Source organism: Urocampus carinirostris, chromosome 9, assembly GCF_059441175.1.
Source record: "Urocampus carinirostris isolate Australia breed hairy pipefish chromosome 9, RoL_Ucar_1.0, whole genome shotgun sequence".
Taxonomy (NCBI): domain Eukaryota; kingdom Metazoa; phylum Chordata; class Actinopteri; order Syngnathiformes; family Syngnathidae; genus Urocampus; species Urocampus carinirostris.
In genome coordinates, this window is record NC_142357.1 from 7,953,932 (window position 1) to 7,976,833 (window position 22,902).

General features: G+C 37.2%; 2 protein-coding genes across 3 annotated transcripts in view; one reads left to right on the forward strand and one right to left on the reverse strand.

Annotated features, from left to right (window-relative positions):
* zc4h2 (zinc finger, C4H2 domain containing) overlaps window positions 1–3,490 on the reverse strand; it is a 30,941-nt gene extending 27,451 nt beyond the window's left edge. Inside the window, exons 1-2 of the mRNA XM_088344435.1 lie at window positions 3,336–3,490; window positions 1,044–1,215 (exon numbers count right to left, since the gene is read on the reverse strand). Coding sequence (XP_088200561.1) covers window positions 1,044–1,215; window positions 3,336–3,388 — 225 coding nt within the window. The 5' untranslated portion in view covers window positions 3,389–3,490. The remainder of the gene's footprint in view (window positions 1–1,043; window positions 1,216–3,335) is intronic.
* Window positions 3,491–9,070: 5,580 nt separating this feature from the next.
* LOC148359230 (moesin a-like) overlaps window positions 9,071–22,902 on the forward strand; it is a 32,389-nt gene continuing 18,557 nt past the window's right edge. Inside the window, exons 1-12 of one of the 2 annotated variants that reach the window (XM_088343966.1) lie at window positions 9,088–9,185; window positions 10,812–10,859; window positions 11,040–11,123; window positions 11,992–12,087; window positions 12,258–12,380; window positions 13,647–13,798; window positions 13,885–13,968; window positions 14,039–14,185; window positions 19,468–19,564; window positions 19,659–19,822; window positions 21,552–21,682; window positions 21,839–21,999. In XM_088343966.1, the coding sequence (XP_088200092.1) occupies window positions 9,177–9,185; window positions 10,812–10,859; window positions 11,040–11,123; window positions 11,992–12,087; window positions 12,258–12,380; window positions 13,647–13,798; window positions 13,885–13,968; window positions 14,039–14,185; window positions 19,468–19,564; window positions 19,659–19,822; window positions 21,552–21,682; window positions 21,839–21,999 (1,296 nt within the window). In that variant the 5' untranslated portion in view covers window positions 9,088–9,176. Of the gene's footprint in view, window positions 9,186–10,811; window positions 10,860–11,039; window positions 11,124–11,991; window positions 12,088–12,257; window positions 12,381–13,646; window positions 13,799–13,884; window positions 13,969–14,038; window positions 14,186–19,467; window positions 19,565–19,658; window positions 19,823–21,551; window positions 21,683–21,838; window positions 22,000–22,902 lie in introns of both variants that reach the window. The other variant, XM_088343967.1, reaches the window with a different exon arrangement.

Here is a 22,902-nt window from a genome sequence, read left to right on the forward strand (position 1 = left end):
CATTTTTTAATCTTTCCACAAATGCTTTATGCGATTGAGGCGTAGACTTTGTTGTTGCCATTCTAACACCTTTATATAGTTCGTGTTAAATCATTCCATTGTTGATTTTGCTTCATGATTAGGGTTGTTGTCCTGTTGGAAGGTGAACCTAAGCCCATTCTTAGGTTTCTCCCACACTCAAACTGATTATTTGGCGGAATGGTCCTGTATTTGGCTCCATGCATCTTCCCATCAACTCTAACAATCTTCCCTGTCCCTGCTGAAGAAAAGCAACTCTACAGCATGATGCTGGCACTGCTGGGATGGTGTTTTCAGGGTGATGTGCATTGTTCAGGGTTCACACAGCTTTAGTCAAGTTAAATTTAAGACTTTAAATTACTTTTTTATACCTTTAAAAATCAAATGTAAGACCAAGTTGACAAAAAAGACACAATTAAAACAAAAAAACAAAAACAAAAAAATGTTTGCACACAATACATCGTGCCTTGTACACATGACCTGGCACAGCTTTTAGCCACAACGAAAAACATTTGTCGGACAGCCACTTCTCATTACTTACCCATGGTCCAAAGTTGCTATGTGTATTGTGGGTAGACCTAAGACATGTGTCTGCTCTGAAATTCCCAACTGAAACTACATCACCGTTTGGATAGGTCTGTAATTGTGGTCAGGCGATGTTGCCAAGAAAGTAAATCTTAAAGCCCTTCAAGACTTGTTACTATTACACCAAACGCAAGGCTTTGCATTCCGCCCAAAAATACTAATTTTGGTCTCACCTGACCTGAGCACCCTGGTTTTTTGCAATTGCCAAACAGGCCCTTTTTGGTTTTCTTTTCTGAAATTGATTTTTTCTTGCCAATTTGCCATAAAGAGCAGTTTTATTCAGAGTATAAGTAACAATCTTATGCACAGATAGTCCCACCTCAGCTTTGTATGCCTGCTGGTCATCCAATGTGATCATGGTTGCTTCTCTGATTAGTTTACCAGGCATTGTATTATTCTAATAGAACATACTAGGTACCTGTGACTGTGCCCATACTCACCACATTAATATCTGCATGGATGAGCCGAAGCTCCTCCACATGGGCCATTTTCTCCTGCAGGAGGAGGTCCATTTCCTGCTTGTACTCTTTTAAATGCTTCTCCTCAGACTCCAAGGCCTCAAACTCAATCTTCAGGCGAGACTTGATCTTCTGCATTTGGACTGTTTTGTTCCTGTTGGCACAAGAAAGCGGCAATTTGCTTGTCTTGTTCACAGCGGGAAAAAATTGTGAAGTTGCAATCAAAGCCATTTATGATTGTGAATGCCACATGGTTAGTGTTTTTATCAATTGTCTCAATGAGTTTCTTATTCAATTTTTTTACTGCTCATTTGTTTGAGGCTAGTCACACAAGATTTATAATAATAACATTTCAATGTGGTTATGTTTCAAAAGTAACATGTTTTCGGCCACTTTTAACCGACACATTTTCTTTATAGAACGATTCACAATGACATCACACGTTATTCCAGGCAGAAAAATATAAAACACTTTATACAAAAAACAGCACCAAAACAAGGATTACATTGCTTGGTCTTTCTCATTTCATTTAATGTGATTTGTTTACGTTACCCTTTCTAAGAAAAGGGGCAGAAACAAGTAAAACATTTCCCCCTAATCAACCAAAATCATTTACAGAAACTGTCACAAGTCGTAAATTATATGATTAATTGGCAACAAGACAACGATTTTGTGCTACACACTAGCATTAAATAACAATTGTGCATTCATGCAACTTGTTAAGAAAAAAATTATCTGTGATTTTTGTCTTTTGCCAAAAAGATGATTTTAAGAAATTACATCATGGACTGCATATTTTATTCAGCCTTTGGGTCCAAAAAAAAAAAAATAATATTTTTTTGAAAAAAATCTGTCAGGGCTTTTCTTTTATTATCTTTCTTTTGAAATGTGTTTTGGGATATTTTTTCATGTTGCGCTTTTGACCTACCGGTAGTTTTAAGGGGGTTATACTCGGACAACTCCTTCAATCTTAAAAATGGCTGCTTTGTAATTATTCCATTTGTGTTTTCCCTGCATCTAAATTAGTTATTGATGTGAACAGTATACTGTGTGATTCTACCATTCTGTTGTCTATTTTATGTTGTGTAGTTCCTTAAAAATGGCTCCCATACTGCAGCAACAGTCTAGCAACACAGATCTAAAATAAAAGCAATTTTGGCCACAACCTTATCTCACAACTGTCAACATATACGATTTTATCATATATATATAATACAAACTTTTTTTTTTAATTACAGTTTAAGTGTACCTTTTTTTGCTTGATTTTTCCACATTTACTCACTTATTATTGACAGGTTTGACACATGCATGGCAGTTTGTCAAAAGAGCGGCAATATGACACCAGAAGATATCTTCAATGCATTCATTAATTGAAATTTTACCTTAATGTTCGTGCATCACTACATGTTTATTAATTTGTTGTACAATATATCGGTCCAGCACCTGAACCTGATACATGCCATCATTTAGAACCTCTAAGATTTCGGACAGGAATTTTGTCATTGCTGTCAATTGGGCTTATGGCCCAATTTCAGTTATAACTTATGTTAATTGTTCATGTTGACTGTGTATTGTGTGTTAATGCCTTTGTAACAGCGATAGCAGCTTGAACATCCTGAAAGGAGGATTCCCTCATGTGTGAACCCTTCTCAAGGTTTATTTTACTAATGCTATGGTATTTTGAGTTTTGTCCTCATATAGATTTCAGATCATAGGGACATTGTTTTAACCCTTTTGAAGCTTTTTGCTATTAGGAGCTATACAAATAAATATGACTCGACTTAAATGAGCTGCAGGTAGCTGCAGGTCTGTGTGCACGCAGTAAAGTATGCATACTGTGTAAGCAATAACATATTCTTAATTAAATAATGTGTATTAGTATGTAATAATGAGTATCGCTGTGCACCGTTCAGTTAGTGATCACTACAGCGAATTGCAAAGAGTCAAGACCGCTGCGGGCTGTTAGCTAGCTCGACCGCAACAGCCACATCTGGATTTCCCCCCACACATCTGGACTGATGACAAACATTCTCTTTACGTTAGTTTCAACTGCAGCTTATGTGCAACCATGAAAACACGTCAATGCGCGTTGAAAATAAACAAAATTAAATCTTGGTCCGTATCGGGAGCTGCTAGCTAGTGCTAGCCCTTGTTAGCAAACGGGCTAACAAAGCAGCCAACGGGGGGGCTCCTTCTCGCCAGTCTACAGATACCTTCGTCGACCTTTGCTTAACGTCGGAATTTTAATCGTTTTGACGCGTTTTCTAGACTTACCGTACTTCCAGGATGTTTTCTAACTTGCACATGATTTCTTGTTCGTCCGTCATGATGAAGAAATCCCTTTACTCCTCGCCCAAATTGGTGCCGCCGTGTTGCCCGGTGGTCTCGCTTGTTGATTTAAGAAAAAAAACAATAGGCGAAGTGGACGCGCACGTGAGCGCGCACGTCAATGTATCGGTCGCAAAGACCAGAATATTGTTTCAGCTACACACAATTAAGCATAGTTGCTCAAATACAAATAATGAACTTAATTACATTTGTTATTTAAAGTGTGGGAAACTAAGAGTGCACTCAAGTTACATGTATTTGTACGGCCCTTAAGTCTCAAAGATCTTTACAGGCCACAAAATATGGTAAATACAACATCCCCTCAAATTTACAGGATTCCAAAGAAAACCTAAAACAAAACCCATCTTCAATGCAATGCAGAAAAGTCCAAAACAGTGACAACCAAGCATATGTGAGGAATACAGTTTTTCCCACAGACAGCAGTGCTGTGAAAAAGTAGTTGCCCATTTCCGGATTTCTGTGTTGTTGGTTATTGGATGAGTGGTTGGGACGTCCGCTGCACAGTTCTGAGGTCATGGGATCAAATCCAACTACCAGCCTTCCTGTAGGGAGTTTGCATGTTTACTTCATTCTTGGGTGGGTTTCCTCCGGGCACTCCGGTTTCCTCCCACATTCCAAAAACATGCATGTCAGGTTAATTGGCCGGTTTTAATTCTCCCTAGGTGTGAATGAGCAAGTGAGTTGTCTGTCTCTGTGTGCCGTGCCGCTGACTGGCAACCAGTTCAGGGTGTCCCCTGCCCACTGCATCAAAATAGCCGGGATGGGCTGTGGCCAGTCTATCCCCTTTACCCATAACCCCTTTGGAAAAGCCTTGGTCATCTTAGAAGTGTATTCTCGGTCATTGTCAGGCTGGAACATTGCCCTGCGACCCAGTTTCTGGAGGGAGGGGATCATTCTCTGCTCCAGTTTTTGTTTATGTTTCCCTCATGAAATGCAACTCCTCTATTCCAGTTGCACTCATGCAGCTCTAAACCATGACACACCCAACACCATGCTTGACTTTAGGCATGACACAAATATGTTTGTACTCCTCACCTGTTTGCTACCACACATGCTTCACACCATTCAAGCCAAATAAACTAACCTTTGTCTCGTCAGACCAGAGAGTATATTTCCTTGAAAACCATGGCCTTTGTTTACATACTTCATTTAATTGTGTCAAAGCAATGTTTATTCAGTGATGTTCTATTAGATAGATAGATAGATAGATAGATAGATACTTTGTTCATCCCCGAAGGGAAATTCACATTTCCAGCAGCATCCCTGAGCTGAGAACAATCGTCGAAAATAACACGGGAGCTGCTGGAGTGGCTGCCATTCGTGAACATTATAATGAAATCTCTGCAGAAATGAGAGGGGTGTAGTCACTTTTGTGACATACTGTACCTAAGCCATATCCCCCTTGTGGCAGGGGGTTGGAGTCAACAACACAATCCCATTCACCAAACATTAATTCCACTTCGCTCCTCCCAACCTGACACCGAACATTAAGCCTACAGCACAATAGGGGGTGAGTTGCTGTGCCATGCAACCCCTCAATGAGCAGAGGGGCCCAGCAGCATACACTGGTTTATACCCTCTGCATCATATGCGTCAATATCAGTCATTCTCAACTATCCTTTGCCATTGACATCCATTAAATTAACTAACCTCACATCTAGAGCACGTTTAACTATGTCCCTCCAACCTTACTTAGGCCTTCCTCTAATATTTCCCACTTTTTCTGCAGTACATACTCTTTTAGTCAAACGTCCTCCATCCATTCTTTCCGCTGTCCAAACCATCTCAGAACACCAATCATGGCCTATATAATATAAGTATGTCTTAAGTCTATATCTAAACACTTCCAGTGAGGTTGCAAATCTTATCTGTTTGTTTGTTCCAGAAACATTCTACAGCACCAGAGCTCGAATGGAGGACAATCTCGAGCCTGCAGATTTTTTCTTGGCTTTCAAGTAGTCCAGCATTTCCTGAGCGGAGGATTTGAGCAGGATCATACAGCAGAACTAAATCATGAGGATAAGAAGGGGCAAGGCTAAATGTTTGCAAGTGACTAACCAAACCTTAAAATCACGTAATAAACAGGTAGGAAGCATGTGCATGTAAGCTTAACTTGGGTTAATCTGCTACAATCTTTTGATGATAGATGTAAGGAGACCAAAAATCAATACGGTACATAACAGTCATCAAGACGAGATGTAACAAACGCACAAATCGATATCTTTGCATCAGATTTGTGTCAGAAAAAGTTCCAGGTCTGTTGTCACAAAAGGTGACACAAAATGTCAAATTCAAACTACAAAAGACACTTCCCACTTCAAAGTATTCCCCCAAATCTCCCACGCTTTTTCCAAGGCTTCGCTGCCATTCTTGCACACATTCCCAGAAGGATTCTATACTCTGCCAGCCACTGTCAGATAGTGTTTTGTTGTTCTGGAGATGCGCATGTACTGTATAATAAATGTGGCCAAAGCCTAAATCTCTGTTGTACACTATATTCCTTCTGATACCGTACCTAAAAGATCTCTGATTCTAAATTGCAGGATTGACTGTAAACATTAAAAAAAAAAACAGCTTTAAAAGTATCAAATAGCTTTACACATTGTTTTTCTTCATGAATTTCGATTTCAGTCAATTTTTTTTCACATGTTTAATTAACTCATTCGCTGCCATTTATTCGGATAGCCGTCAACAAAAATGAATTAGTTACCACAGTTAACATCTATGACTGTCAATGGCAGAAAATGATTTATATTGAGATGTAAAATAGGCAAGTGTGCCTACCTCCAATATATATCTTTTAACCACTTTTATTCTCACCTTACATGGCCACTATCAAGTTAATGTACATTCCTAGTACAATTGTGTTTTTGATTTTAAGGTTGTGTGATACGATGACATAAAATCACTGATTTAAAGCATAAGATGAAGTCTTTCTGACACATCTGAACTTTAGAATTAGAATTATCTTTGTTTTTATTGAACACAATGTAGTTAACATTGTTTACAAAGAGATTGGACGTGGCACTCCAAGACATACATGTACTAAATACCTCAAGTAGAAAAATAAGAAAATGTTAGGATAAATAGTCAAAATAATATACTAGGTATTACTTTGAGAAAGGCCCAAGTCTATTGTCTTTTGAGGGCTGGGTCCATGGAGCACTGGTGGGCCATCAGGGCCTGCAAGGTATTTTCTGCTGGCCTAAAAGATAGTTGTGATTAATTACATTTTGTCCATGAGAACTCATTAAATAATTCTAAATTACTCCTGAATTGTAGAAGGCAAAGGGAAATGTTGGCGGTTTCACAAACAATGATTGGCTACGGGGTGCTAACAAAAGTGTAACAACGAAAAGGTGAAGAAAAACATTCCTGTGTCCACTGCCTTTGTTAAAACTGACATTTTCAAGCCTACAGCAACTAAAACCTTTCGCCAAAATTACGACAGGTCACGCTCGATTTTTAGCAATAGCTTTGATAGCTATGGAAAATAACTTCTTGACGGAACTGAAATGCACGGATAAAATGTACGACAGAGTGATTAGAATGTTCTTGAGTAAATAAAAGAAGGATGGATTTGGAGCAGAAATAAAAAAGGATTTATGGTGAATACAATGTGGCTATATTCCTAAATAGTATAGCAATTTTATTATTGATGCTTTTTATATGTTTGGCAGCTTTAGACACAGTAAATGTTTCATAGCCATGAAATAGTTATCGAGGGTTGGATTTATTCAGATGTAGCACTAATGAAGGCCTAGGTGTGAAATGCACGACCCGTCACTGCAATTGATTATGTCTATAGGTGATACTAAAGCTCATGCAGTTATTTTCCCTATAAAAAAGTGCCTTTTGGGAAATGTCTTATTTTCTATTGTAATATCATTTCTTTTGTGGAAACATTTGTTGGCCTGGAGAGGGTTTGGCGCCAACAGGCAAATCAGATTTACTTTACATTTGCTGATAAACTGTCTATTGCCTAAGACACACCACAGAAAGTGGTGCTCCTATGACCCTAGTTGTTAGGGGAATTCACTGACCTAAATATTGACTGACACGATCTATTGGAAAAGTTGCACCGTTAACGCTTAAGAAAAATGTTTACAATTTTTTTTGTGAAGATTTGGTTTGCATCAAAAAAGGAAACATTGAGCTGAAACTACCTTTTGTGTAAAAAGTGGCACCATACGGTCCTTCCTAAACTATGACAGCAAGTTGAAATTAATCTTTGTTAAAGGCAAAACATGGGAAACCTACAACTTCTGTAGCATATCTTCACATCTTCATTAATAATTTTTAATCCGTTGTAAACTTTACACCACTTATTAAAATGAACAACAAATAATGGAAAAAATGAAGGGAACTAGGAAATAATTAGGTAGGTACCAATGCCAGACACATTAAACGTTGTATATCATATATATCAGCACTCATGACTGCAACCGATACAAGTATCAGAAACTCTCTTGTGGCTTTTTTATATTCAGAAACAAATTATTACAATAATTTCAAATTTTCATATTTTGATTGAATGTGACACAGTGTTATGATGGGTGGGTGGGTAGGGGTGGATCCCTTACTACTAGGGTCATAGAGGCACCACCTCCTATGGTATGTTTTGGGCAAGTACAGCGCAGAGGCACGATCTCTCACCCGGCCAACTAAAGTACTCGTGACATTGGAACTTGGTATCTTAAACTACTCCAGTGTTGTGTTCCCACACTGGCATCAGTCGTAAAACAATTGTTCTTGTTAAGCATCCCTAATCACAATTATGAATAGTTGGAATACTGCCACTGTCTAAAATACTTTTTTGGGGGTTGAATTTGGCTCTGTTCATCCAATTATTGCATCACAAAATACTTACCCAGTCAAAGTAGGGTCAACACACAAAGGACACACACAGAAGTAGACGATTAAACTGATCATAAACCCGTACTGCTCGTGAAGAAAAAGACTAGAGGCAGAAAATGAAGAATTCATAGAGTTCTGTCACAAGATGATTATTTATTTGTTTATTTTGACGTTTTACAACTTTGCGATTGGAGCCTTTTCAACTGCAATAAAATGTGGTATATCTCTATCTGCGTGATTTATATCACAGTTGTTACTTTGTTTTTATTTGTTTAAACAGATACTGTGATGTTCAGACCATGAAAGCAGCCTTTCAAACCCTCACACTCAATGCACAACATCACTACGAAATGCAAATGGATCCCTTTGTTATACCGTCTTCTAAAAAAGTGACCATTGGGCTCTATTATTGTGCTTTGTCATAGACAAAGTTACCTGCTGATCAAGGGTGACGTCTTATTTTGCTACAGACGGCCCAAAAAAAACCTCAAGTGCATTTCAAATAATTGTTGTTACCATTTATTTTACCCTAGTACAAATAAAGTATCCCAACGACTTGATAAATGGATCCATGGCAACGCATCTGTTTCTCTCTGTATATTAAAAAAAACAAAAAAAACAAACTTGAATTCAAAATCAAACAATTTGCAAATGATTGAATCTCAATCCAGGGTGATGAGAAGTTCTTTGGAATGAAGTCTGCTTTTAAGTAAGGCTTGGGTTCCCGGCCTGGGATTAAACGAGGGAGAGCTACACGTTCTTGGGAACAATGCAATGGTCTTTTCTCACTCTGTCTAATCCTTGTTGGTATTGCAAGCAGTTTCATATGACTCCACAGAGAAAAAGGCGACACAGGTGCCCAAGAAGAGTTGTTTAACTACGGACTTTGCATAAGTGAAAAAAAGAGACATGTCTACTGTGAGTAGTATATTTTCATTGTTTGTGTTAGCATTGTGTTGTAAAGAGTTGGAGTAACAATGGATTGAAAGCAACTTAATTTTAGTAGAATGTTGCATGGTTTATGCAGAATTTTGTCTGTGTTCTAAGTTTGGTTCATGGAAAAGTCTTGATTTGAGCTAGTCATTTTTTAAATTATTTTTGTCTGATAAGAGGAGAAAAAGACAATGCATAAAAATCTTGTTACACGAGCAAAAAAAAAATCTTTTTTTTTTCTTTTTAGTTTATTTTATATTAACTTGATTTTCCAAGTGATAAATTTGCTCTTTTTAAGTATTATTTTTTCAAGTAAAAAGTTCTTTATTTTCCTGTCAAATATGAAAACTTATACCCCACAAGGATAGCCAAATCTATTTAGTTTTTTTCTCGTAAAGTGAGAGAATCAAATTCAAATTAAAGTATTAGTTTTAATTTAATCATTTTAAAATGAAGAAATGTACATTAATTGACAGGGAGCCGATAACCTTGCTCATATTAAGTATTATTTTTATTCAAAATAAAAGGACAAAGATATATTCAATTCAAGTATACTCTTGAAATAAAGCACATAAGAATAAAATAATATTTAAATAGTCTGCCGTTGATAGACAAAATAGTATTTAGAAAAACTATCTGTATATCCTGTATTTATTTTTATGTCTCCATTTTCTAGCTGAAGTTGAGTTTTTGCAGCTTATTATTATTATTATTATTTCGTTTTATTTATTTACTGTAGGCAGTGCACAAAAAACAGCATCAAACATAAATAAATACAAGGAAAAAAAAAAACTATTTGCAAACAGCCGTAGAATACAATAATGTAATACATAAACATGTGCCCGAAGCCAAAGCGACAGAGGTGAATGGGAAACTTTGTTTTGAGTGAAATTAGGAATCACTGTTGATAGTATACTACTATTTAGACAATGATGACAAGATTATCACTATATGGAATTTGTCTTTAAAGTTAATGTCCTGGATGAAAGCAGTCTTTCACACCTTAGGTCATTTACAAAACAGGAAAGGAAGAATCTAAGGTTTTTCCAAAAGTACATTGACATACAATATGTTAGCTTGGAGAGTGATGGGCGCCACCAGGCTGTACTTGAATAAATGAAGACTTTATTCTGAATATTAAAATAAAAACAGGACCAAACAATAACTCGGCACCAAAATAATGTTACATAACATGTTCGAAAAGGGCTACTAAGAAGCAGATCCTTATTTTACTTGCCCAAGACACACCATAGAAAATTGTGCCCCTACTACCCTAGTGGTTAAGGGAACCAACCAAGCAAGCAACCAACCAAGCAAGCAACCAACCAAGCAAGCAACCAACCAAGCAAGCAAGCAAGCAAGCAAGCAAGCAAGCAAGCAACCAACCAACCAACCAACCAACCTAACAACCAAACAGCCAACCAAACAAACAATAAGCCAACGAACAGAGACCATTTAAATGTATTGCTATTGTATTGTAAGATATCTTTGTAAGACACCACAATATTGATATTTTACCTCACACCTATAGTTATGACGAAATAATTCTAGAATTTATGACGGAATGAACCCAATCTAAAATCCACTGTGGGCTTCATTTTTTGATTGTAGCCTCCACCTACCTCTTGTGAGTGGATGCTCCTGGTTGAACAGAAAAATGTAAGAAACACTTTTTTTGGCCCCTTTCCTTTCTAAAAACCAAAACATTGACTTTCATTTAAAATATAATAGAAAATAAATAGCGTCCAGTTATACTTGTATCATTGTTTATTGTGTTCCTCTACGCTTCTGCAGTCACAGCAGCGATTTTCTCCTGTTGTGTCTTTTGTTTGCCGGCAGATAAATGTTCGTGTTACGAGCATGGACGCCGAGCTCGAATTTGCAATCCTGCCCAGCACCACTGGAAAACAACTTTTTGATCAGGTATGCTGCTTACAACACCAAATCAAATATCACAGACGTCCAGTGACGAGCTGTGCATTTCACAATTAGGCTTTCCGTTGTGCTACGTCTTATCAATCCATTACGGAATATCTATTTTATTGCTTTAAAACATTTACTGCAGCTACAGCTGCAACACATATAAAAGACCTTCAATAACAACCTCATAAAATTGCAATATTATTTAGCCACATTTTATTTTGCCAAGAAACCTTATTTGTGAAAATGTAAATCCATCCTCCTTTCTTTCCTCAAGATAATTTCAATTACTCTGTCGAACTGATCATCAGTGCATTCCTGTCCCATTTAAAAGTTATTTTCCACCGAAACCTGCCCTTTTGTTTTTGCGGCACACGTTTTTATCCGATGCAGGACTGAAAATGTCTGTTCAACAGAAGCAGTGGATCTTTTTCTTTTTTTTTTCTTTTTCATTGTCATACCTCTGTTACCGCCCACTAGCCAATTATAGTTTCCAGATGTTTTCTCAGGCCTTCTTGAAGGCCTATTTTCTGCTGACCCGAAATCTGATTGGCTAAAGTTCTAAACTACCAGTTCTACTGTGTATCGTCATGCGTTGGCGCCAGCAGAACTGGTTGTGAAGGCCTCTGGTAAGGTTCCTGACCCTGACAATGGCTGAAATATGATTGAATAAATGCTGAAATGTGAAAGCACACAACTGGAAGCAGTGCAACAAGGGGTAAAGCAATTAAATGAAGCTGATAGACAATTTTGAACCATTTAACTTGTATTCATGGACAAAATCTAATTAACATGACATAATTCAGATATTTGTAGGCCAGTTCTGATGACCTACCACTCCAGTAATCTTATGCTACGTTCTTCCATTTAGATTGTAAAAACAATCGGGCTTAGGGAAACCTGGTTCTTCGGTCTTCAATACCAGGACAGCAAAAGCTTTTCTACATGGCTGAAGCTCAATAAAAGGGTAAGAACAAAGTTCACGTTCCAGGTTGTTGGCATGTTAGTCATATGCCACTCCCACTTGCCGCCATCCACACTTAACAGATGCTCACAAACGAACGTGACTTTTTGATCCACTGAGGTTAATTAACTGCTTGCCGCGTCAATCCCTTTGCCGGTGCATGCCAACCCCAGGTGACCGCTCAGGATGTAAAGAGGGACAACCCTCTGTTGATCAAGTTCAGGGCTAAGTTTTACCCTGAGGATGTTGTGGAGGAACTCATTCAGGAGGCAACGCAACGTCTCTTCTTTCTGCAGGTTAGTGAATCAGTGAGAGCAGTGCTTATAAAGCAAAGACAATGAACATGATTCTTAACTTACCTTATTTATTTGTGAATAACACTCATTTATTTAGTTTTTACTCAAAAAAGGACTCAAAGTTTGGGTGCGTTATACACAAGGTTTTATGGTATCCTAATTGAGCAATCACTGATCAGTCGCAAAAACATCGCCAAACACAATTGCAAACCATCGATGCTATGGGATGCGAACCTGGGTCACAGCGGTGAGAGCGCCAACTCTTATGCACTAGACTATCAATGATATGAATCACTTTCAAAAAGGCATTAGACTCAATCTCATTATCACACTATTTTCACTCATGGTACCAGAGATGAATGTTAAAACATGGTAAAGCAGAAAGCTGTCCTGAAATATATAAAAAAAAAACACAAAAATAGCATGACAAGGGATCAACTCTTTGGTGTATCTGATGATGAATCAGACTTTGAAAGACATAAAATTAATACATTGTAAAATGTATGTTGGAGTTGTGTTCATAGTTTAAGTTGTAAATAAATTATCTTCACCATGGCCACACTTATTCAACGACCTTTTAACATACCCAAAAATGTGTTCAGTTTGTAAAAAAAAAGATGTCATTTATTGTTTACATAACTATTAAGAAGTTTGAATTAAATCGTAGTGAACCAATATATTTTTTCTTACCCATATGGGTTCTTTTTACACAGGTGTTTTAAAATGTATAAAGTGATGCAGAGAGATTTAAAGAAAATTGAGGCAATGAACAAATGATGAATAAAGAATAACACTGAAATGTGTAAATGACTGTAAATGCATTTCAGTGTTGCACTTGCATCCATATATTCTTCTGTATGTTTAAAGACCTCTATGTAATTGAAAAGAAATATTGGAAAATGACAAGTCTGACTTGAATACTTAGCATAGGATTTAAATTTCCAAATTGTACAGTAACCTCTAAAGATGAACACAGAAACATACAAACCCAAAAAATACTTCAAATTAATACGTTTCTAGTTGTATGTGTGTACCCTGTTGGCAAATGACACATACAAATCTCAATCAAAACAAATGCCACAAAACCACTGGGGGTTTCCCGATGCTTCGGCATAAGGTTATTCTCTCTGGTTTTTCACAGGGGATTTCATGTTCATCAAAACGGATCCATGAGCGCAATAAAAAAAACGTGAAGTGTCCTAGTTTGTTTCTGTATGTTACTACAAACACAATAAAGAAAAAAAAACATACATTTTCTTGCTTTAGGTAAAAGAGAGCATCCTAAATGATGACATATACTGCCCACCCGAGACCGCTGTGCTTCTGGCCTCGTATGCCGTTCAGGTCAAACAAGGAGACTATAGAAAGGATTATCATGTGGCAGGCTACCTAACAAGAGAGAAGCTTCTCCCCCAAAGGTAGGCAATCCATCCTCTGGATCAAAATTTACCTTTAGTCAGTCATCGGAATTCCAACCGTGTGTCATCTTCAATGATAAACCCAGGGTTTTAGAGCAACACAAACTGAATCAAAATCAGTGGGAGGAAAGAATTCAAGTCTGGCATCAAGAGCACAAGGGAATGTTAAGGTAACCCAGAGTCAATGCAACCGTCCTTCCCCCTCCCCCGACTAAGGGGTGACGTGACTCTTTGGCACAGCGAGGACGCCATGGTGGAGTACTTGAAGATAGCCCAGGATCTTGAAATGTACGGGGTCAACTACTTCAGCATCAAGAACAAGAAAGGAACTGAACTTTGGCTGGGCGTGGATGCACTGGGCCTTAACATATATGACAAAAAGGACAAGTAGGTCTTTAAGTCCCACCAGGGACAATCTTTTTTTTTTTTTTTTTTTCAAACTAAGATATTTTCATGCAGGGAATAGTTTCCAGTTTTTGGACCAATACAAAGTCTCATTTACATAAATAGAAAAAAACTGTCAACTCTTTAAGTGCGAGAAGCACGTCTTTATGCAAATAGTTGTCGTTTCAACATACATTTAAGTTATTGATAAGTTTATGGTTGAGTAAACACTCAAAATAAGGAGAGAATGCAACAATGGATTTTAAACTTACAAGGAGAACAGCGGAGAGAGCCCAGACCTCAAATAATAAATGCAAACTTGTTGTAAAACTTGTCCACTAAGCCCTTTCTTTTTATTAACTTTTTATTTTATCTCCTAGGTTACAAGAGCCCAAAAGGGTGTTGGAATCAAAGAACAGCAACATTATTGATAGTGAAAATGATATAAACAGTTCATGACAGTCAAAACATGTCAGGGACCAGGAACGGAGACGGGAACCCAATTGCGTTAGTTTCTTAGTTTTATTGAAAGAGAGTGAGAGTAATGCTTGCTTGGTAGCTTGATCCGAGGCCTGGCGGAGAGCGGGAGCAAGCAAGGCGGGAGTGACACTTCCGTGTCGGAAGAAGAAAGGCGGGAATGCCAAGTCGTTTGACAAGGGCTGGAGATCAGAGGCGATGTCAAGTTCGTAATAGAGGTCGTAGGCAGGCGGCGGGCAGAACAGGCGTAGTAAGGTTCAGAAACGGGTCGAAAAGCGGCAATCGTACGGGAGTCAAAAACAGGGAGTCAGTTTCGGAAGGCTTGCCTTAGCGGGAGCTGAAGGTTCTCAACGATCGGATGCCGGTAACAGGGAGTCGGGGTGTTTAAACAGTGGCTAGGAGCCAATCAGCGACCAGGGCTGTTGGCGCCACCGGGGCAGCCGCAGGTGTCCCGAATCAGTAATCATGACAAAACAAGGAATTACAGTACGCAATAATGGTCGAAATAACAAATGGCATCCTATTCAATCTCGTTTGCAAGTGTCCAATATTAGAAAACAGAATAAACTTCAGGTGTGGTCATACGCTGATTCTCAGAAAGCGAGATTGACACAATATATGCATGCATACAACTGTGATATTTTTGCCGTAGTGACAACAAATAAAATGAAAGTGTCGCTCAGGAATCAACCAATTAATCTGATGTTTGTTAAGCGAGTTAACCAGAGTGAGCATGTATATTATTTTTCCGTAGTCAGGACCAAAGTGTTTTGAGGCACCAACAAAGAAAAACAAATAGATTGACATTGAGCGTCTGCATAAGGCATAGGATAAACCAAGAGGGTTTACAATAATTCCACTTTTAACAGGAACAGTAACTAAACTACGTTTATCGGCCTACTAGTACTCCAAATAAAAGCATATTCAGATTTTTGTGCTAGATTACAAAGCCTTACAAAACCCACATATCGGAATTATTTTTCGTTTTATTATTATCTTAATTCAATTGTTTGCTGCATGTAAACATAGCCTGGGTTATTGATATCAAGAACTGACACTAGTTAGTTTTAACACATTTAACACATTTCTAAAATATCTTAAAAAGTAAATGTATCTCAATTTGTTTTTTTCCATTACAAATATTTAAAATAAATGAGTTTTTTTTAGTTTTTTTATATTTGTAGTTTCTGATTATAGACATGGGAGGTAGTATTTGTATCGGCTGCAGTTACATCTACAATACTTTTGGATAGCAGACCGATAACTGAAATTTCACACTCGTTAGTTTATTTTTGTGTCCGATTCCTCAATGACACATTTAAAAAAAGAAACAGAAAACAGCAGCTAAGGAAAGTTTTAAAAAATGTCCGCAAGGTATTCTACAAAGCACTTTTTAAAATACTAGCATTGTTTTGGGTGTTTTTGTGTGCACTTTGCATTTTGAATACTGTCAAATGTTAAAGATGTTATGTTTTCAATTTGAGTTCAAACTTCAAATATGCTTTAAATCAAGAGTTTAAGATACTTGCAGTTTTAACTCAAGACTTAAACTACTTTTTAAACTACTTTGTCAGAAAAGTAAAATTGTCATCTGAGTTGTTAACTCAAAAATATCTCAAAGGTTAAATAACATTGAGTTAATGTTTTACAAACTATACCCCACTAATCACACTAATCAAGACAGGAAGTAAAGTTCTTTTCTTTATTTACTGTATTCCAAAATGTGATTCGAATTAAAAAAAAATTAACCCCAAAATTTAGTAAACAAATACAGAAGATGATCTATCATCAAGAGATTTAAGATTTATCCTCACATTCATTATAAAAAAGTATCTGCAGTTCTGCTCCTGAATTTGCTACTGATTATCATTGACATCAAGGTGCACAATCTTGCACATAGAACCTTTATCTGAACTATTGTAAATAATGTTACATCAATATACGATCAGTACACCTGATACCAAATATCTACGGTTTCAAAGGAAGTGTGTGATTTATTCTGCACACTGCTAACTCAGTCACTTCATTTCAGCGTGCCTGTGTACAATGGCATTTCAGCAGGGTGCAAATGAAGTCATGCGGAGCCATTTCAGGTCAAAACAGCCCAATTGTGGTTAGTGATGTTCGAGGAAACTCAAGAAAAACCTTGTGAAACTCCTCAGGATAAACCACATTGCAGAATACATACAGACGGAAGAGAGTAGCACATTGTCGTGCCTTTTGCTGCTGCAGGCTGGATTTGATTTACTAACAAACTGACCTACCCCATGTGAAATTTGGCTTTGTTTATCCGGACAAAGAGCAGATATAGTTGTCGGATGCAGTGAGTTATTTTGTTCTATGCACGTTAACAGACCCCTCTGGCCACAACCAGGGGAAATGTAATTGTACAGATTGTCATTACACGACGAGAATCACTGTATTGATGGCAGTATTATTGCAAACAACTATAAATATTGCTTTAAACTGCTTTTCTGAACTCACTATACTTCCCTTTGTCTATTTTTTATCTGCTTTGTTTTTTTCTCTGGTTTTGCTCCTTAGTCACAGCAAATAACAGTCTATTACATTCAACTAAAATCCTAAAAATAATACTCCATCAAATTATAGTAAATTACAGGTCTAGTAATTGTGAAAAATACAGAATACACAGGTTATCGTGTGTGCGGTGCACATGCTTTTGAAATTGTTTCACTGTATTTCTTCATCATTTGATGACACTATTTTTTACACACTCTACCATCAAAAAGATGGATAAGATTACTTAAAAAATGTAATATATATTTTAAAAATCCTCTCATGGTTTTTAAAAACGTATTAATTGATATGTGTGTTATAGTAAAAGTGCCCTCACAACTGTATTCAGTATTATATTTGTGTTTCTTTGTGGCTTTATATTTAGGCACAACACAAAAAACAACACCAACCACTAATTCATGAAGGGAAACAACAAAAACAACTGTACAATACATTAATACATAAACTATACAATGAGAAAATAATAACGGTCCTAACTCAGACCCTTGAAGGATTCCACAGCTAATGCTCATAGGTCTTGAATTGCTGTCGCCAATCTGTAACTATTGTAATCGTTTTGAGATCCATGATTTCCCCCATTGATGAGCAATTCCTCGTATTCCGTATTACCGTAACCTTTGAAGGATTATATTGTCATATTTTGAGTCAAAAGCGTTCCTTAAATCTATTGAAAAAATTCCAAAGGAATATAGCTTGTTGTTTATTTCATGCGTTATATCTTCTGCAGAATCAATAAATGCCAAATCATGTTTTTTCTCTTAAGCCATACTGACTATTCAGTAATCTATCGTGCTAAATGAAGCTTTTCAAACATCTACTAAACAGATTCTTCAGAATTTTTAATAGGAGTGTTGATATTGGCTGATAATTTGTGAACTGGTAACTGTCGCCATTTTTAAATACAAGAATGATCTTGGTAACTTTCATGAGTTGAGGAATCTGTCCAGTGGCAAATTATAAATTGCAGATGCATGTTATGGGGCGGGCAGCATGGCAGCGCAGGGGTTTGCGCGTGTGCGACACAGTTCTGAGGTCATGAAATTGAACCTTCCAGCTTGGAGTTTGCATGTTCTCCCCGTGCTTGTGTGGGTTTCCTCTGGGCACTCCAGTTTCCTCCCAAATTCTAAAAACATGCATGTCATGTTAATGGGCCTGTCCAAATTGCCCCTAGGTGTGAATCAGCGAGTAAGCTGCCCATTGCCCGAAGAAAGCTGGGATGGGCTCCAGCACCCCCGGTGCAGATATTGGATGGATGGATGGATATTATGGGGCTTCCAATGGTCTTAATTACCGGTACTTGTTTGATAACAGTCATCTCCAGGACGTTGCAATCAGTTGATTTTTTTTATCTTTACTCCTTTACAATTTTTACAATTTCATTTGTTGCTTGCATAAAGACAAAGTGTTCTATATTGACAGTATTTACTTTGGCTTCCCAGTTTTATGTATCAGTGATTTCAGATGCCAGCTGTGGTCAAATGTTTACAAAGAACATATTGAATGCATTAGCCACAGCTTCATCAGCTGCAATTATTTCTTCATTTTTTATTATGTATTCGGAGAGGTTGGGGTGAAAAGGAAATTATGGAATGAAACGTCACAACCTGTTTTTAGTCAGAGTAAAAAATAAAGATATAAATTGACATCAACTTTTTACACAATTTCATAGTTTTTTTTTTTTTTTTTTAGTTAAAAGCATTCAAACTTGACCGGAAAAGTAAAGCTATAGAATTATTTAACTCAAGAGTTAGTGGACACAGGTTTAAGCTTATTTAACTCTTGAGTAAAAGTACATTTAAATCTTTAGCTCAGAGTTTAAAATCATGTCATACCTTAACTTTTGACAGTTTTTCTTAACTTATTTTTAATTGGTCTGTAACTAAATATTTTACCACAGAAGTCAGAAACTTTATTCTACCTCTCTGTGGCCAAATTCAAAATACCCGGTTCAATAAGGGTTTTTTATAAGACATAGGCTTAGTTTGAAAGAACAGTCTCTGAGTGCAAGGGAAGTTTACCAAATTGCCATATTTTCAACTAAGGGCGGGATAAAATGACTCGTCTGAACTAAAGAGTGTTCTCTCAACGGCCCAGACACGAATCATAAGTACTACAAATGCACTCAAATACATACATAATCAAGAAGTTAAACAAAAACCAAATCAAAAATGTGATTTCTTTCAAGAGTCAAATGGATATAACTGAAAAGCTCACATAATTTTGACCATTTATAGAATGACATTTCACAATATTCTAACATTACTTTGCAGGCTAACCCCAAAGATTGGCTTCCCCTGGAGTGAAATCAGGAATATTTCCTTCAATGACAAGAAGTTTGTGATCAAACCTATTGACAAGAAATCACCGGTATGGAATGTTATTTTACTAATTATCCCAATTTTGTTCAAAAGGTAATGTCTAAGACAACCACAATAGTATGACCGAACGTTTTGTGTCCAAGGATTTTGTATTTTATGTGCCCCGTCTTCGCATCAACAAACGCATTCTGGCGCTGTGTATGGGAAACCACGACTTGTACATGCGCAGGCGCAAACCCGACACCATTGAGGTGCAGCAGATGAAGGCTCAAGCCAGGGAGGAAAAGAACAAGAGGCAGAAGGAAAGGTAAAATACGTTGCTCATGTCTTGTCTTGTTTATAGTCTACAGGGGTGGGCAAACTTTTTGAGTAAAGGGCCACAGTGAGTAAAAAAAATGGCAGAGCATCCAGACCACGAAGAAAAAAAGGTTGGATATGTTTTGCACCTGTCGATCTGATACTTTGTCAATGAATGAAGGAAAAATGTATCCCATTTTCTAATATAAATTTGTGAAAAGTCATACATGCAGGCATGTATGTGCACATATTATATTTCATTTTAAATGTGTTAATTCGTGGTTATTTTCATTAAATTGGTTTTAAAAACACTCACAATGATATATCAGTCCCTTTTTATTTTTAAACCCTCACATTCAAAACCCCAAATGGATGTTCTTTTGCATGATATTTGATAAAAATCTTGATGAATACGGCAACAACATAATAACAATTCCAAACACCCAAAATGCATATCAAAAATGATATAAAATAGTGACCTTAACATAATTTCAATGTACACATTGAAGTAGAAATTAGTTTATGAATAAAATCAAACAAAATAGTATGCCCCTTAATGGACTCAATTTGAATCTATGCCTCAAAATGCTGAAAATGCAAACTGATTTCTTTTGCAAGGCGTTGATAAATGTCTCGATAAATACAACTAGAATTGCTGTGCGCCATTAGCGCATCACTCGCGTTAAGAAGCAAAACCATTTTGGGTGACATTTCCCTTTTTTGCAGGGTCATTAGCACACGAGAATGGAAAACCCAAAGAGTCCAGATGGACACTAAAATCCTGAAATGGGGGTATGAACGGCCCAGATATGTATTTGTCAACTCATATATTGTTTGGCAAAGATTAACCTTGCTCAATTTTGTTGAGCCAACAAAACCAAATGTATATATATATATATATATATATATATATATATATATATATATATATATATATATATATATATATATATATATATATATATATATATATATATATATATATATGCGTGGGTTCAAATCCAGCTCCCAGCCTTACTGTGCGGAGTTTGTATGTTCTCCCCGTCCTTGCGTGGGTTTCCTCCGGGCACTCCGGTTTCCTCCCACATTCCAAAGACATGCGTTTCAGGTGAATTGGCCGGTCCAAATTGTCCCTAGGTGTGACTGAGCGCCCCGCGATTGGCTGGCAACCAGTTGGGGGTGTCCCCTGCCCACTGCCCGATGATTGCTGGGATGGGCTCCAGCACCCCCGCGACCCTACTGAGGATAAGCGGTGCAGCTAATGAGATGAGGAGATGAGATGAGATATATATATATACATACATACATATATCTATGTGTGTGTGTGTGTACATACACATTCACATACCAATACACATACATACATGCTTAATATACATACTTAGAGCACAAACAAAAACATTATCACCATTACAAATACCCAGATATACATAATTGACAAAATTATATTAAAACATGTATGTAGACAATGTTTATGAAAAAAAATACAGTGTATAGAAGAGGGGGCTACAAAGGGACACTAGGTCAAGAGTTACATCAAATAAAATGTTTTATTATTTGTAGTGCTTTTTTTAAAAAGCGTGTTTTAATTTGATTTTTTTTTTAAAAACCCTCAGGTTGTATGTTGTTTGCTGGCCATAGTTTGCCCACCCCTGGTCTACAATGTATTCTATATACTAAAGAACTGTCAAGGGATAGAATTGTTATAGTTGTGTTCTTATGCACATTTCCACTGTCAGGGCACTTCTTGAAAGTGAGAAAAAAAAGCGTGAAAATGCAGAGAAAGAAACGGAAAAGATTGCTCGTGAGACCATGGAACTGATGGAGAGATTGCGTCAAATTGAAGAGCAGACAAAAAGAGCCCAAGATGGTGTGACAGCTTTCTTTGAATACAACTATTTTTTGTGTCTGTTTGCTAACATAAAAAAAAGACCAAAAACATCAAATATTCATGATTTGAAAATTCTTCCTAACACGGTAGTGTAAATACAATGTCGCATACGCTGCATTTTGTAACATATTTCAGAGCTGGAGGAGCAGACTCGCCGGGCGCTGGAGTTAGAAAAGGAGAAGACGCTAGCTCAAGAAGAAGCTGAGAGCTTGGACCATGACCGCAAGGCCGCCGTGCGGGCCAAAGAAGCTCTGCTGCAAAATCCGCAGTCCCAAATGAAGACTCAGGAAGAGCTGGTACATTTTCACAATTCTCTACCAGTGTTGGGCGTGTTACAGAAAAAAATAAGTAATTAGTTATCGATATAAGTAACCTCATTTAAAAAGCAATTCTCTTACCACCAATGGATTAGTGACACCCATTACCCTAACAGAAACTATCTAGTTACAAATTACCGTACATATTTGCTTTAAGCTGACCACCTAGGACTGCTTGAAAATAGACACATAATAAAATAAATGTAAGAAAATGTGCACACCACCCCGTGGAAAAGGTGAACCCTTCATATTTGTTGTTTAATCTTGAGAACTTGCAGGCGAACACTTAGCCAAGACACTTCATACCTATTTTGTCTGTGGGCTTCAAACCACTCAAAAATTTCTTCCGCCATTGCTGAGTACTGTCCTTTTTTTCCAAGCATGGTGTCTTGGAAAAATAATTTTACAAATAAAAAGACCAAAATTCAAAACATGTTTATCATACATTCTGTGCTAAAGTTTGCCCCATAGATTTAGTGTTGGTTTGTTGGTTCTGAATAAGCCTTGCTCCTACCCAGGCGCTGACTACCATTTGTGACACACATCTAAACTTGTGCTTAAAACTGATTTCAGTATTTTGTTTTATAGTTGTGAATACAGCTTGGATGTGAGTATATATATGGTAGGGAGAGTATCAGTTGGGAGAAATTCTGAGAATTGTTTTTTTCTCTGTACTTGAGATGGTACCACCCATATCTGTAACAAGTTGTACTTAGTTGTGCCATAAAAACATGCAAACCCCTCTCTGACAACGTGATAGCGGTCCTATGCTGGTAGACCATGAGTTCATTCATCTGTCCTGAACGAGGGGGGAACAAATAACGTGTTGTAACGACGTTTGAGTTACAATATTTTATTGATAACTCGTTACAGAGAAAAGTA